The following is a 15,480-nucleotide window of genomic DNA, read 5'->3' as shown; positions in this document are numbered from 1 at the left end:
TGGAGGGTCCGTCATGGTCTGGGGCGGTGTCACAACATCATCGGACTGAGCTTGTGCGTTACAGGGCAGACATCCTCCTGTTGTGCTCATCCTGACATGACCTGTTGAATCGGATGAGGGCTAGAGCCATTTCCACCCCCCCCCCCCCCAGAAAAGTCCGGGAACTTGCACGTGCCCTAGTGGAAGAGTGGACTAACATCTCACAGCAACAACTGGCAAATCTGGTGCACTCCATGAGGAGATGCACTGCAGTACTTAATGTAGCTGGTGGGTTGCAGTATATTGTAGCTGGTGGCCACACCAGATACTGACTGTTACTTTTGATTTTGACCCCCCCCCCCTTTGTTCTGGGACACATTATTCCATTTCTGTTAGTCACATGTCTGTGGAACTTGTTCCCTTTGCCTCAGTTGTTGAATCTTATGTTCAAACAAATATTTACACGTTAAGTTTGCAGAAAATAAACGCAGTTGACGGTGAGAGGACGTTTCTTTATTTGCTGAGTTTATATCAACAATGGACTGATGAATTGAATACCTGAAGTTTTGGGTGGAGTGTTCCTTTTAACCAGTCAACTTCAGCAGTGAGGCAAAGGTACACATTTCAGGGTTTGAAATTGCCCTGTCTCATGACTTAAATATTGATAAAACAATTAAAATACAGTGCTGGTGGGGCTACCACTCATAGGAACCATCTGATATATAATTTCCCATGAACTTCCTGGGGGGGAAGTGGTCTATTCCAATGTACTATATCCAGCCCATTAAAATGTGAATCAATGGACTTCAAAATGATATTTTAGGTTGTCACAACCAATAGTAATAAAATGACTAGTCTCTACCAAACCATTTCATTAGTCTTGTTTAGTTGCAGGGTGTATTCCTGACTAATGGAAAAGTAGTCAACACTTTTAGTTCAGGAACTGTGTGTTAGATTTAACCTCTATGGGCTAGGTGGGACGCCCACCTACTCAACAGCCAGTTGAATCCTATGGCGCGTTATTCAAATCCTTAGATATGCTATTACTTCAATTTTTCAAAAATATGACTATTTTACACCATTTTAAAGATAAGACTCTCGTTAATCTAACCACACTGTCTGATTTCAAAAAGGCTTTAAAACGAAAGCAAAACATTAGATTGTCAGCAGACTACCCAGCCAGAAATAATCAGACACCCATTTTTCAAGCTAGCATATAATGTCACATAAACCCAAACCACAGCTAAATGTAGCACTAACCTTTGATGATCTTCATCAGATGACAACCCTAGGACATTATGTTATACAATACATGCATGTTTTCTTCAATCAAGTTCATATTTATATCAAAAAACAGCTTTTTACATTAGCATGTGACTAGCATTCCCACCGAACACTGCCTGTGAATTTACTAAATTACTCACGATAAACGTTCACAAAAAGCATAACAATTATTTTAAGAATTATAGATACAGAACTCCTCTATGCACTCGATATGTCCGATTTTAAAATAGCTTTTCGGTGAAAGCACATTTTGCAATATTCTCAGTAGATAGCCCGGCATCACAGGGCTAGCTATTTAGACACCCAGCAGGTTTAGCACTCATCAAAGTCAGATTTACTATAAGAAAAATGTTCTTACCTTTGTTGTCTTCGTCAGAATGCACTCCCAGGACTTCTACTTCAATAACAAATGTTGGTTTGGTCCAAAATAATCCATCATTATATCCAAACAGCGGCGTTTTGTTTGTGCGTTCTAGACACTATCCTAAAGGCTAAATAAGGGTGATGAGCATGGCGCAATTCGTGACAAAAGAATTCTAAATATTCCATTACCGTACTTCGAAGCATGTCAACCGCTGTTTAAAATCAATTTTTATACCATTTTTCTCATAAAAAAGCGATAATATTCCGACCGGGAATCTGCGTTTAGATAAACAGACAAAGGAAAAGAAACCATTCGGTCGAAGCGGGCACGCGCCTAAGCCCATAGTACTCTGAGTGGCCACTTGCCAAAAGCGATAAAGTGTTTCAGCCAGAGCCTGCCTCGATATCGTTCAACGTTTTCCCGGGCTCTGAGACCCTATGGAAGACGTAGGAAGTGTCACGTTATTGCACAGATCCTGAGTCTTCAATAAAAAGGGCCAAGATGAAACACTACTTCTCAGACAGGCCACTTCCTGCTTTAAATCTTCTCAGGTTTTGGTCTGCCATAGGAGTTCTGTTATACTCACAGACACCATTCAAACAGTTTTAGAAACTTTAGGGTGTTTTCTATCCAAAGCCAATAATTATATGCATATTCTAGTTACTGGGCAGGTGTAGTAACCAGATTAAATCGGGTACGTTTTTTATCCAGCCGTGCAAATACTGCCCCCTATCCCCAACAGGTTAACACAGTGTCCAAAGAAGGGCCAGATGTATACAGAATGGTGTCGTCTGCGTAGAAGTGGATCAGGGAATCACCCGCAGCAAGAGCGAAATCGTTGATATATATATACAGAGAAAATAGTCGGCCCGAGAATTGAACCCTGTGGTACCCCCATAGAGACTGCTAGAGGTCCGGACAACAGGCCCTCTCATTTGACACACTGAACTCTGTCTGCGAAGTAGTTGGTGAACCAGGCGAGGCAGTCATTTGAGAAACCAAGGCTATTGAGTCTGCCGATAAGAATGTGGTGATTGACAGAGTCGAAAGCCTTGGCCAGGTCGATGAAGACGGCTGCACAGTACTGTCTTTTATCGATGGCGGTTATGATATCGTTTAGTACCTTGAGCGTGGCTGAGGTGCACCCATGACCAGCTCGGAAACCGGATTGCACAGCGGAGAAGGTACGGTGGGATTTGAAATGATCAGTGATCTGTTTATTAACCTCTTACATCTAGACGTTCCGCTAGCGGAACACCTGCTCCAATATCCAATGATAGGCGTGGCGCGAATTACAAATTCCTCAAAAATACAAAAACTTCAATTTTTCAAACATATGACTATTTTACAGCATTTTAAAGACAAGACTCTCCTTTATCTAACCACACTGTCCTATTTCAAAAAGGCTTTACAGCGAAAGCAAAACATTAGATTATGTCAGCAGAGTACCCGGCCAGAAATAATCAGACACCCATTTTTCAAGCTAGCATAATGCAGCACTAACCTTTGATGATCTTCATCAGATGACAACCCTAGGACATTATGTTATACAATACATTATAGTGCATGTGTTTCCCCTTGCCCACATATCTGTGTTTAATATTAGGCTACATATACAGCCAAAACATTAAGGAATGGCAGTACATCTGTGTCAGTCTCTCTTCCTCTCTCTCTTTTTTCTTCTATTGAATTTGATATAACACCATCTGTGTTTGTCATAGAGCGATGGGATTAGTTTCTGTGGATGCAGACAGATTTCCAGCATTGTGGTTCATTTGACAGGCCCTCTGATAAGTGAATTACAATTTCGGTAGGACTTTCCAGCCTCCAATGGTGGTGGATATGTCATGTAAACCTACACAAGAATCCCTAGTTAATTCAGTCAAATATGATTTTATATATTGACAAGTCAAATGACTGTTCTAACAATGGAAATGCAACTCCTCAAATATGGACGGCAGGCAGGAGGTGAGATCAGATGCGACCACAAGCCCATGAGAGGGCAGATACGTGGCTCTTCCTCTTTGCTACAGTTCGGAAACCCTAGTAGCCTCACTGGCTGAAGAAACAATGAGATTTACATTTTTTTTTTTTTAAGTGAAGCAAATAGCCTAAACATTGATAAAACAATTAAAATACACAAACAGCCCCCAACTTCCCCTTTAACAGATTCATTTGGATTATTTAGCATTGATGCAGTCAATGTTTTCTTTTAGTAGGCCTACATGATGACTTGTGTTTAATTAAAAGAACTGTATAAATGTCTAGTAGATGGCTATTGCCTTACCTATGTGTCATAAAAGCCAATCTAATGACTTCTTAAGCTATAGGGCAAGTATAGTGCAACTTTTGGTTCCAAATGATGTCTCACATTTAATTATTTGCAAACAGGGACAGTTTCGTTGAAAACAAGACACTGATTTCGCATTGAAGAAATATGATAAGATGAACACATGCACTATACAGTTGAAGTCAGAAGTTTACATACACTTAGGTTGGAGTCATTAACCTCTTGACGGTCGCCTAAGATAGGGGGCGCTACAGCGCTTTTTGAAAAAAAATCGTGCCCATTTTAAACGGCCTACTACTCAAACTCAGAAGCTAGGATATGCATGTAATTAATACTTGTGGATAGAAAACACCCTGAAGTTTCTAAAACTGTTTGAATGGTGTCTGTGAGTATAACTGAACTCATATGGCAGTCAAAACCCCGAGACAGATCAAAACAGGAAGTGGAATTTTGAATTGCGGACTCAACTTCATCTCGTTGCCTATAAATCACACCGTGAGCAATGGTTCATTGACTTCCACTAGATGTCCCCAGTCTTTACAAAGTGATTTGAGTCTCCTACTGTGAAAACTGACTGAATGACACGCTGTGGAACGTGGTCACATGAGGAGGGCCATCACCATTATGATGCCGGCGCCCCTGGCTACCCTCCCCTTTCGAAACGTTTATAAAGACCATGCAATCGTCCCCCTTGAATCTTATTGGAGCTCTGGTTGAAAAAGGCCCTAAAGATTTATGTTATACAACGTTTGACATGTTTGAACGAACCTAAATAAGAAAAAAATGCATTTTGTTGAAAGAGTAACCCTGCGCACGTCGGAACTTTTGGTGCAGCCTTCAGAACGCGCTAACAAGAACAAGCTATTGGAACATAAAGGATGAACTTTTTTTAACGAAAATACATTTGTTGTGGACCTGGGAATCCTGGAAGTGCCTAAGGATGAAGATAATCAAAGGTAAGGGATTATTGACAATAGTATACAAGACTAGATTTGATATGCGATTGTTCCAAGATGGCGCTGACCTGTATTGCTAGCCTATTGTTCTGAGTATCGCATCCCCTTTTATCTCAAAGTGTGATTACCCAGTAAAGTTATTTTTAAATCTGGCATTACAGGTGCTTTCAAGAGATATTCATCTATAAATCTTAGAATGACAATATTACATTTTAAAAATGTTTTCGAATAGTAATTTAGTAAATTGTAGCGCTGTTTCACCGGATGCATTTGAGGGAAAATAGTTAGTCAACGTTACGCGCCGATGTAAAATGCTGTTTTTATATATAAATATGAACTTTATCGAACAAAATAATGCATGTTTTGTGTAACATGATGTCCTAGGTGTGTCATCTGATGAAGATTGTCAAAGGTTAGTGCTGCGTTTAGCTGTTTTGTGGTTATTTGTGATGCATGTGGTTGGTTGGAAAATTCCAGTGGGTCAGAAGTTTACATACACTAAGTTGACTGTGCCTTTAAACAGCTTGGAAAATTCCAGATAATGATGTCATGGCTTTAGAAGCTTCTGATAGGCTAATTGACATCATTTGCGTTAATTGGAGGTGTATATGTGAATGTATTTCAAGGCCTACCTTCAAACTCGGCGCCTCTTTGCTAGACATCATGGGAAAATGAAATGAAATCAGCGAAGACCTCAGAAAAACAATTGTAGACCTCCGCAAGTCTGGTTCATCCTTGGGAGCAATTTCCAAAAGCCTGAAGGTACCATGTTCAACTGTACAAAAAATAGTACGCAAGTACAAAAACCTCGGGACCACACAGCCGTCATACTTCTCAGGAAGGAGACGCGTTCTGTCTCCTAGAGATGAATGTACTTTTGTGCAAAAAGGCCGCTCAGCAAGGAAGAAGCCACCGCTCCAAAAACCCCATAAAAACGCTACATTACAGTTTGCAACTGCACATGGGGACAAAGATCGAGCTTTTTGGAGAATTGTCCTCTGGTCTGACTAAATAAAAATAGAAGTGTTTGGCCATAATGACCATTGTTATGTTTGGAGGAAAAAAGGGGAGGCATGCAGGCAGAAGAACACCATCCCAATCGTGAAGCACGGGGGTGGCAGCATCATGTTGTGGAGGTGCTTTGCTGCAAGAGGAACTGGTGCACTTCACAAAATAGATGGCATCACGAGGAAGGAAAAGGATGTGGATATAGTGAAGCAACGTCTCAAGACATCAGTCAGGAAGTTAAAGCTTGGTCACAAATGGGTCTTCCAAATGTACAATCACCCCAAGCATACTTCCAAAGTTGTGGCAAAATGGCTTAAGGACAACAAAGTCAATGTATTGGAGTGGCCATCACAAAACCCTGACCTCAATCCTATAGAGAATTTGTGGGCAGAACTGAAAAATCGCTTGCGAGCAAGGAGGCCTAAGAACCTGACTCAGTTACACCAGCTCTGTCAGGAGGAATGGGCCAAAATTCACCCAACTTATTGTGGGAAGCTTGTGGAAGGCTACCCGGAACGTTTGACCCACGTTAAACAATTGAAAGGAAATGCTACCAAATACTAATTGAGCGTATGTAAGCTTCTGACCCACTGGGAATGTGATGAAAGAAATAAAAGCTGAAATAAATCATTCTCTCTACTTTTGTTCTGACATTTCACATTCTTATAATAGAGTGGTGATCCTAACTGACCTAAGACAGGGAATTTTTTTACTAGGATTTAAATGCCAGGAATTGTGAAAAACTGAGATTAAATGTATTTGGCTAAGGTGTATGTAAAGTTCCGACTTCAACTGTATATACAAAAGTATGTGGATGCCCCTTCAAATGAATGGATTCGGCTATTTCAGCCACGACAGGTGTATAAAATCGAGCACACAGCCATGCAATCTCCATAGACAAACATTGGCAGTAGAATGACCTTACTGAATAGCTCAGTGACTTAACGTGGCACCGTCATAGGATGCCACCTTTCCAACAAGTCAGTTCGTTAAATTTCTGCAAATCTAGAGCTTCCCCGGTCAACTGTAAGTGCTGTTATTGTGAAGTGGAAACGTCAAGGAGTAACAACGGCTCAGCCGTGAAGTGGTAGGCCACACAAGCTCACAGAACGGGACCACTGAGTGCTGAAGCGCGTAAAAATTGTCTGTCCTCGGCTGCAACACTCACTACCAAGTTCCAAACTGCCTCTGGAAGCAACTTCAGCACAACAACTATTCGGCGGGAGCTTCATGAAATGGGTTTCCATGGCCGAGCAGCCGCAGACAAGCCTAAGATCACCCTGCGCAAATCCAAGCGTCGGCTGGAGTGGTGTAAAGCTTGCCGCCATTGGACTCTTGAGCAGTGGAAATGCGTTCTATGGCGTGATGAATCAAGCTTCACCATCTAGCAGTCTGACGGACTGATCTGGGTTTGGCGGATGCCAGGACAATGCTACCTGCCTAGTGCATAGTGCCAATTGTAAAGTTTGGTGGGGGAGGAATAATGTTCTGGGGCTGTTTTTCATGGTTCAGGCTAGGCCCCTTACTTCCAGTGAAGGGAAATCTTAACGCTACAGCATACGATGACATTCTAGACGATTCTGTGCTTTCAACTTTGTGGCAACAGTTTGGGCAAGGACTTTTCCTGTTTTAGCATGACAATGCCCCCATGCACAAAGCAAGGTCTGTACAAAAATGGTTTGTTGAGATCAGTGTGGAAGAACTTGACTGGCCTGCACAGAGCCCTGACCTCAAATCCATCGAACACCTTTACGATGAATTGGAACGCCAACTACGAGCCAGGCCTAATTGGCCAACATCAGTGCCGACCTCACTAATGCTCTTGTGGCTGAATGGAAGCAAGTCTCCAGCAGTGTTCCAACATCGATTTGAAAGCCTTCCCAGAAGAGTAGAAGCAAAGGGGGACCAACTCCATATTAATGCCCATGATTTTGGAATGAGATGTTTAACAAGTAGGTGTCCACACACTTTTGGTCATGTCGTGTGCATATATTATTATTTTTATTTTTTTACCGATCCACCCCAATAAAAGGTGATCCGGCCCTTCTGGCATATGCCAGAATTTCCAGAAGGCCAATCCGCCAATGTCTCCAACTCTGTTCCTGGAGTGCGACCGTCCTGTAGGTTGTGGCTCCAGCCCTAATGTAGCACAATTGATTCTAATAATTAGCTGGTTGGTACATTTATTCAAGTTAGTTACAACTGGGGTTGGATTGAAAACCAACAGGAGGGTAGGGTAGCGCTCCAAGAACAGGGTTGGAGATCCCTGTGCCTAGTTTCCCAAAAGCATCTTAAGGCAAAGTGCGTTGTTAGAACCTTTGTAGGAGCATAGTTAAATCTATGAGCTGTTTCCCAAAACAATCATTATTAATTAAGGTGCACTTGATAACACTCGTAAACGAATGCTTGCCTCAGAACAGCTAAGTGCATCCTTACATTCTTTTTTGCCCTCCCGTGTCACTTTCTACACAGAAGATCTCCGCTAAACATAAGATAAACCATGTGATTCTATCTCTATGACTGCAGATAACTTCAGAACAAAGTTGACTACAAAATAAAGTTGCCTGTGTCTTTGCAATTGATACAAACATGACATAAAAATATTTTTCAAATGAAAACAGCAACCATTAAAATAAAGAGTGGGCCTATTTCAATCATATTGAAATACATTTCATATTCTATTTTGCTAATTGTAGACTGCCTGTAATTTGCCTCAATATATTTCATGATGTGTAGCCGAACGGGCGCAATGGGGCAAATTAGTGGTTTAATGCATTTTTATTTGGTAAGCATTAGAATAACCTGCCTCAATATTTGCAGCCATAAGGTGGTATAATCTCTCTAGGAATTGATCCGTCAATTCAAATGTTAAGACAAATTTTGAATGGAGAAAGTTTTCACTTTCTTTCGATCCCATCAGTATTGACACATACTTCAACAATGCACTTAGTGACTATTCTCTCGGCGTGTTGTTTTGGGAAACATGTGTTACATCTTCGGCCGTTGTGGGGAAGATGCATCATTAAAAAACTCATAAGGCTAAATGCCATTGCTATCAGGAAACCGTTCCAAGGACATTAAAAAATCAAGAATGGGCCACTTCAGTCCTCAGTGGCCAGAGTGATGTCACACTTCTTCCCCATCCCTAGATAACACAGCTGATTAAACTAATTGTATTTTAAACTAAATATTATGATTAGTTGATTATTGGAGTCAGGTGTGTTAGCTGGGGCTGGTGCAAAAGTGTGACACCAATCAGGCCCCCGAGGACTGGAGTTGACCATCCCTATTATAAATGAAGATACTTGACAGTATTGAGATACATCCAGTTCAGATTGTAGTATATTTGCAGCTCTGTAACATGTCTGGAACATCATTAGGTAAATCAAACAAGGGGTGGAGTCAAACTAAGACAAAGGGATACAAAATGGCTGTTCAGAGACACTGTAGTTATTGCAAATGTCAAAGAAATATGTACAATTGACACTAGAAACTAGAGAATAATGGCATTCTGTATTACATTCCTCCTACTTCTTACCTTTGGCTGTTCAGCTACAGTTCAGCAGCTTTATCGGGAAGCGAGATCTCAGAGCCAAGTGGCACATGCCCCTGGGAGATTTGTTCCACAGTATAGGCCTGCTCAAGAACCAGCCAGATTTCAACCAAGGCCTGTGCAATGGCCCTCCAGGGTCCAGACACCGACGCAAGTTCAAAACCCTTTCCTCCAGTCAAAGCAGACCTTCAATGAGCCTTTGACCTGGAGATTTCCTGAAGATCCAGTCAAAGAGGTGCAGTTGGCTATTGATGAGCAGAGACCACTGCCTGTGCCTGCCAGTAGCGTTGCAGTTCAATGTGGGGAGACTGCTGCTCGTGTGGAAGTCAAGCGAGATCTGCTCGGTATCGGCCAACTCATTCACCCAGAGGATCTTACCTTGGGAGGCTGTGCTGTCACTGGGGAGGATGCTTCCGCTCAAGTTCTGATCTTTGTCACTGAGCTGCACGGATGTGGGAGCACTCTAACGGTAACATTGAGCATTAGCATCGTTATGACTTTTCTAGGTTGACTACCATTGATTTTCTTACAATGCCATTTGCTGCTCTGATTCCAGATGACTGAAGATTCACTTGTCTATGTCTTCACACTCCGTTATACACCAGCCACCCTGGGCAGCAGCCCCATTGTTCGGACTAGAGAAGTGGTGGTCTGGGTTGAGTGCCACTATCAAAGGTGAGTTGACTACACCTGCATTGTGTTTTATTTTCTTCAGTTCAATCAACTTTCGATATACTTCCTTGGCCAGTTGGTTTCACATTTAAAGACTCCTTTACAGAAAGCATGATGTGAGCAGTGACTCAGTGAAGCCCACCTGGAATCCCTATGCCTCCACTAAGGTTGCAGAGGAGCTCCTCTACTTCTCCCTGAGGCTAATGACTGGTTAGTAACTGCTTGTCCTTGCCATATTGGCATTGCTCTTGACAGGCACTGACTTAAGTGCTGTCTCTGCACTTGTTTGTAAACTATGGTAGTGCCAACTGGCAAATGTAACCGCCACTGAGTTATTGGAATGAGGTGGCTACCCCAGAGTACAAAAGGATGGCAGTTATATTTGCCATGATAAAGCCACACTGCTGATAAACTAGAGCAGGGTCTGTACATCTGACTTGGAATGAGTATTAGACTGTGCCCTTGTCTTCGCAGACAACTGGCAGTTGGAGAGACCCAGCAAAGAGTACGTCCTTGGAGATAATATTAACTTTGAAGCTTCTGTCGTCCAGTTCTACCATGTGCCCCTCCGAGTCTTTGTGGACAACTGTGTAGCCACAGTCATCCCAAACACCAACACTGTCCCAAGATATGCCTTCATCGAGAACCGTGGGTGAGTATCCTTTGTAAGGTACTTGATCTAGATCAAGGACTAATTGTTTGCTTTAATCTGCTAAGGAAAGCATTTCCCATTCCCTCCACCTGCCCACACTTCAGATCAACAGCCATCTTGAATGGCATCCCTCCAGAGTTTCAGCAGTGTAGGTAGCCTAATTTTTTTTGTTTGTGGCCTTCAGTTGTCTGGTCGACACCAAGCTGACAGGCTCCAGGTCCCAGTTCAGACCTCGCACCATGGATGACACGCTCCAGTTCCAGATAGAAGCCTTTAGGTTTCATGTTGTGAACACTGGCTCAGTGAGTAGTTAATCCTGAGATCTAGTGCAAATTAGCTTCGGAATGTCCAAATGTATAGAATTGGCAGGTTTGTTGAGCTTCAATCATAAATTAAGTAGAGTATGCCCAATATGGCTTGTGTTGGACCCAACATGACGTTGCTTTAAATTGGTGTCAAATCTACTAATTCTTATGTGGTACCAATGCTGCGACTTCAACAGCTATACATTACCTGCCTCCTGAAAGCCACAACAGCTTCAGCCCCAATTGATCATGAGAACAAGGCTTGTTCCTTCTCGAATGGGTAAGTCTGGGTATATATGGCAGGGTGTGCACTTTGCTTGTACGTACTATATGCAACACTCTCTTTTCAATAGATGGAGCGAGGCCAGTAAGAAAGACCAGGTGTGTGGCTGTTGTGACACAGACTGTGGCATGAGAAGGGAACCGGCTCCAGGTACATGTGCACTTCAGTCCAGTGTTGCTCAATCCATTCCTGGATGCCTCCCTGGGGTGCACATTTTTGTCCTACTCCAATACCTAGGTACTTGATTCACCTAAACCTTTGGCTAAATTGGTGGTCAGTGCTTGGCTGGAACAAAAAAGTGCACCCACTGAGTCACCCAGGAATTGCCTGAGAAACAATGCTTTTGTGAAGTTTGATTCTGAGTTCTCCCTATATAGACATGGTCTTCTGCTCTTAGGTTTCCAGTGGGAGCAGGACATTTCTGTTGGTCCTCTCAACATAAAGGAAAAGCTTCTTGACTGATGGTGTAACTCTCAACTGGACTGACTTTCCTGCCCAAATGCATTCTGGATGATAAAAAAATATCTAGATTAAGGTTTTTGTCTTGTGTATTTTGTTCATTGACTAGCATGAGCTTTTGTAATGCCCAGGTCTAAAATGAAGTTCCTCAACTCCCTGATTCTGTATCTTGAAAGTTAAGATATAACTTGATTGCTGACATAATGTTTTGGTACAAAACTCAGCAAAAAAAGAAACGCCCCTTTTTCAGTACCCTGTCTTTCAAAGATGATTCTTAAATCTGAATAACTTCACAGATCTTCATTGTCAAATTTTATTAGTCACATGTGCCGAATACAACAGGTGTAGACCTTACAGTGAAATGCTTAAACAATTAATGAACATGCACCTGTGGAACGGTTAAGACAGTAACAGCTTACAGACAAGGGCAATTAAGGTGACAGTTATGATAACTAAAGAGGCCTTTCTACTGACTCTGGAAAAACACCAAAAGAAAGATGCCCAGGGTCCCTACTCATCTGTGTGAATGTGCCTGCAAGGAGGTGTGAAGACTGCAGATGTGGCCAGGGCAATTAATTGCAATGTCCTTACTGTGAGACGCCTGCTACAGGACGGCCAGCTGATCGTCCTCACAGTGGCAGATCATGTGTAACAACACCTGCACACGATCGGTACATCTGAAAATCACACCTGCGGGACCGGTACAGGATGGCAACAACTGCCTGAGTTACACCAGGAACGCACAATCCCTCTCAGTGCTCAGACTGTCAGCAATAGGCTGGACTGAGGGCTTGTAGGCCTGTTGTAAGGCAGGTCATCACCGGCAACAACATTGCCTATGGGCACAAACCCACGGTCGCTGGACCAGACAGGACTGGCAAAAAGTGCTCTTCACGGAGGAGTCGCGGTTTTGTCTCACCGGGGGGATGGTCGGCTTCTCGTTTATCGTCGAAGGCATGAGCATTACACCGGGTCCTGTACTCTGGGACGGAATTGAGGTGGAGGCTCCGTCATGGTCTGGGGCGGTGTCACAACATCATCGGACTGAGCTTGTGCGTTACAGGGCAGACATCCTCCTGTTGTGCTCATCCTGACATGACCTGTTGAATCGGATGAGGGCTAGAGCCATTTCCACCCCCCCCCCCCCCCCAGAAAAGTCCGGGAACTTGCACGTGCCTTGGTGGAAGAGTGGACTATCATCTCACAGCAAGAACTGGCAAATCTGGTGCACTCCATGAGGAGATGCACTGCAGTACTTAATGTAGCTGGTGGGTTGCAGTATATTGTAGCTGGTGGCCACACCAGATACTGACTGTTACTTTTGATTTTGACCCCCCCCCCTTTGTTCTGGGACACATTATTCCATTTCTGTTAGTCACATGTCTGTGGAACTTGTTCCCTTTGCCTCAGTTGTTGAATCTTATGTTCAAACAAATATTTACACGTTAAGTTTGCAGAAAATAAACGCAGTTGACGGTGAGAGGACGTTTCTTTATTTGCTGAGTTTATATCAACAATGGACTGATGAATTGAATACCTGAAGTTTTGGGTGGAGTGTTCCTTTTAACCAGTCAACTTCAGCAGTGAGGCAAAGGTACACATTTCAGGGTTTGAAATTGCCCTGTCTCATGACTTAAATATTGATAAAACAATTAAAATACAGTGCTGGTGGGGCTACCACTCATAGGAACCATCTGATATATAATTTCCCATGAACTTCCTGGGGGGGAAGTGGTCTATTCCAATGTACTATATCCAGCCCATTAAAATGTGAATCAATGGACTTCAAAATGATATTTTAGGTTGTCACAACCAATAGTAATAAAATGACTAGTCTCTACCAAACCATTTCATTAGTCTTGTTTAGTTGCCGGGTGTATTCCTGACTAATGGAAAAGTAGTCAACACTTTTAGTTCAGGAACTGTGTGTTAGATTTAACCTCTATGGGCTAGGTGGGACGCCCACCTACTCAACAGCCAGTTGAATCCTATGGCGCGTTATTCAAATCCTTAGATATGCTATTACTTCAATTTTTCAAAAATATGACTATTTTACACCATTTTAAAGATAAGACTCTCGTTAATCTAACCACACTGTCCGATTTCAAAAAGGCTTTAAAACGAAAGCAAAACATTAGATTGTCAGCAGACTACCCAGCCAGAAATAATCAGACACCCATTTTTCAAGCTAGCATATAATGTCACATAAACCCAAACCACAGCTAAATGTAGCACTAACCTTTGATGATCTTCATCAGATGACAACCCTAGGACATTATGTTATACAATACATGCATGTTTTCTTCAATCAAGTTCATATTTATATCAAAAAACAGCTTTTTACATTAGCATGTGACTAGCATTCCCACCGAACACTGCCTGTGAATTTACTAAATTACTCACGATAAACGTTCACAAAAAGCATAACAATTATTTTAAGAATTATAGATACAGAACTCCTCTATGCACTCGATATGTCCGATTTTAAAATAGCTTTTCGGTGAAAGCACATTTTGCAATATTCTCAGTAGATAGCCCGGCATCACAGGGCTAGCTATTTAGACACCCAGCAGGTTTAGCACTCATCAAAGTCAGATTTACTATAAGAAAAATGTTCTTACCTTTGTTGTCTTCGTCAGAATGCACTCCCAGGACTTCTACTTCAATAACAAATGTTGGTTTGGTCCAAAATAATCCATCATTATATCCAAACAGCGGCGTTTTGTTTGTGCGTTCTAGACACTATCCTAAAGGCTAAATAAGGGTGATGAGCATGGCGCAATTCGTGACAAAAGAATTCTAAATATTCCATTACCGTACTTCGAAGCATGTCAACCGCTGTTTAAAATCAATTTTTATACCATTTTTCTCATAAAAAAGCGATAATATTCCGACCGGGAATCTGCGTTTAGATAAACAGACAAAGGAAAAGAAACCATTCGGTCGAAGCGGGCACGCGCCTAAGCCCATAGTACTCTGAGTGGCCACTTGCCAAAAGCGATAAAGTGTTTCAGCCAGAGCCTGCCTCGATATCGTTCAACGTTTTCCCGGGCTCTGAGACCCTATGGAAGACGTAGGAAGTGTCACGTTATTGCACAGATCCTGAGTCTTCAATAAAAAGGGCCAAGATGAAACACTACTTCTCAGACAGGCCACTTCCTGCTTTAAATCTTCTCAGGTTTTGGTCTGCCATAGGAGTTCTGTTATACTCACAGACACCATTCAAACAGTTTTAGAAACTTTAGGGTGTTTTCTATCCAAAGCCAATAATTATATGCATATTCTAGTTACTGGGCAGGTGTAGTAACCAGATTAAATCGGGTACGTTTTTTATCCAGCCGTGCAAATACTGCCCCCTATCCCCAACAGGTTAACACAGTGTCCAAAGAAGGGCCAGATGTATACAGAATGGTGTCGTCTGCGTAGAAGTGGATCAGGGAATCACCCGCAGCAAGAGCGAAATCGTTGATATATATATACAGAGAAAATAGTCGGCCCGAGAATTGAACCCTGTGGTACCCCCATAGAGACTGCTAGAGGTCCGGACAACAGGCCCTCTCATTTGACACACTGAACTCTGTCTGCGAAGTAGTTGGTGAACCAGGCGAGGCAGTCATTTGAGAAACCAAGGCTATTGAGTCTGCCGATAAGAATGTGGTGATTGACAGAGTCGAA

General features: G+C 42.5%; 1 protein-coding gene across 1 annotated transcript; it reads left to right on the top strand.

The window, feature by feature from the left end:
* The first annotated feature begins 9,290 nt into the window (after positions 1 to 9,290).
* LOC145863014 (zona pellucida sperm-binding protein 3-like) lies at positions 9,291 to 11,877 on the top strand. Its single transcript, XM_082968111.1, has 8 exons — positions 9,291 to 9,903; positions 9,991 to 10,109; positions 10,213 to 10,316; positions 10,581 to 10,758; positions 10,943 to 11,060; positions 11,261 to 11,343; positions 11,417 to 11,496; positions 11,744 to 11,877. Exons 1-8 carry the CDS (start codon positions 9,385 to 9,387, stop codon positions 11,806 to 11,808), a joined length of 1,266 nt encoding a protein of 421 aa, XP_082824237.1. The 5' UTR covers positions 9,291 to 9,384; the 3' UTR covers positions 11,809 to 11,877.
* The last annotated feature ends 3,603 nt before the right edge of the window (positions 11,878 to 15,480 follow it).

This window comes from Salmo salar, chromosome 23 (assembly GCF_965601325.2).
Source record: "Salmo salar chromosome 23, fSalSal1, whole genome shotgun sequence".
In the NCBI taxonomy this organism is placed as follows: domain Eukaryota; kingdom Metazoa; phylum Chordata; class Actinopteri; order Salmoniformes; family Salmonidae; genus Salmo; species Salmo salar.
The sequence above is the reverse complement of the archived record's forward strand: the minus strand, read 5'-3'. Positions and strand labels throughout refer to the sequence as shown.

Coding starts and splice junctions, on each gene's coding strand:
- LOC145863014 (XM_082968111.1), top strand. CDS start 9,385: ATGGCATTCTGTATTACATTCCTCCTACTTCTTACCTTTGGCTGTTCA. Junction 10,759..10,942: donor GCCTTCATCGAGAACCGTGG/GTGAGTATCCTT, acceptor TGTGGCCTTCAG/TTGTCTGGTCGACACCAAGC. Junction 11,061..11,260: donor ATGTTGTGAACACTGGCTCA/GTGAGTAGTTAA, acceptor CGACTTCAACAG/CTATACATTACCTGCCTCCT.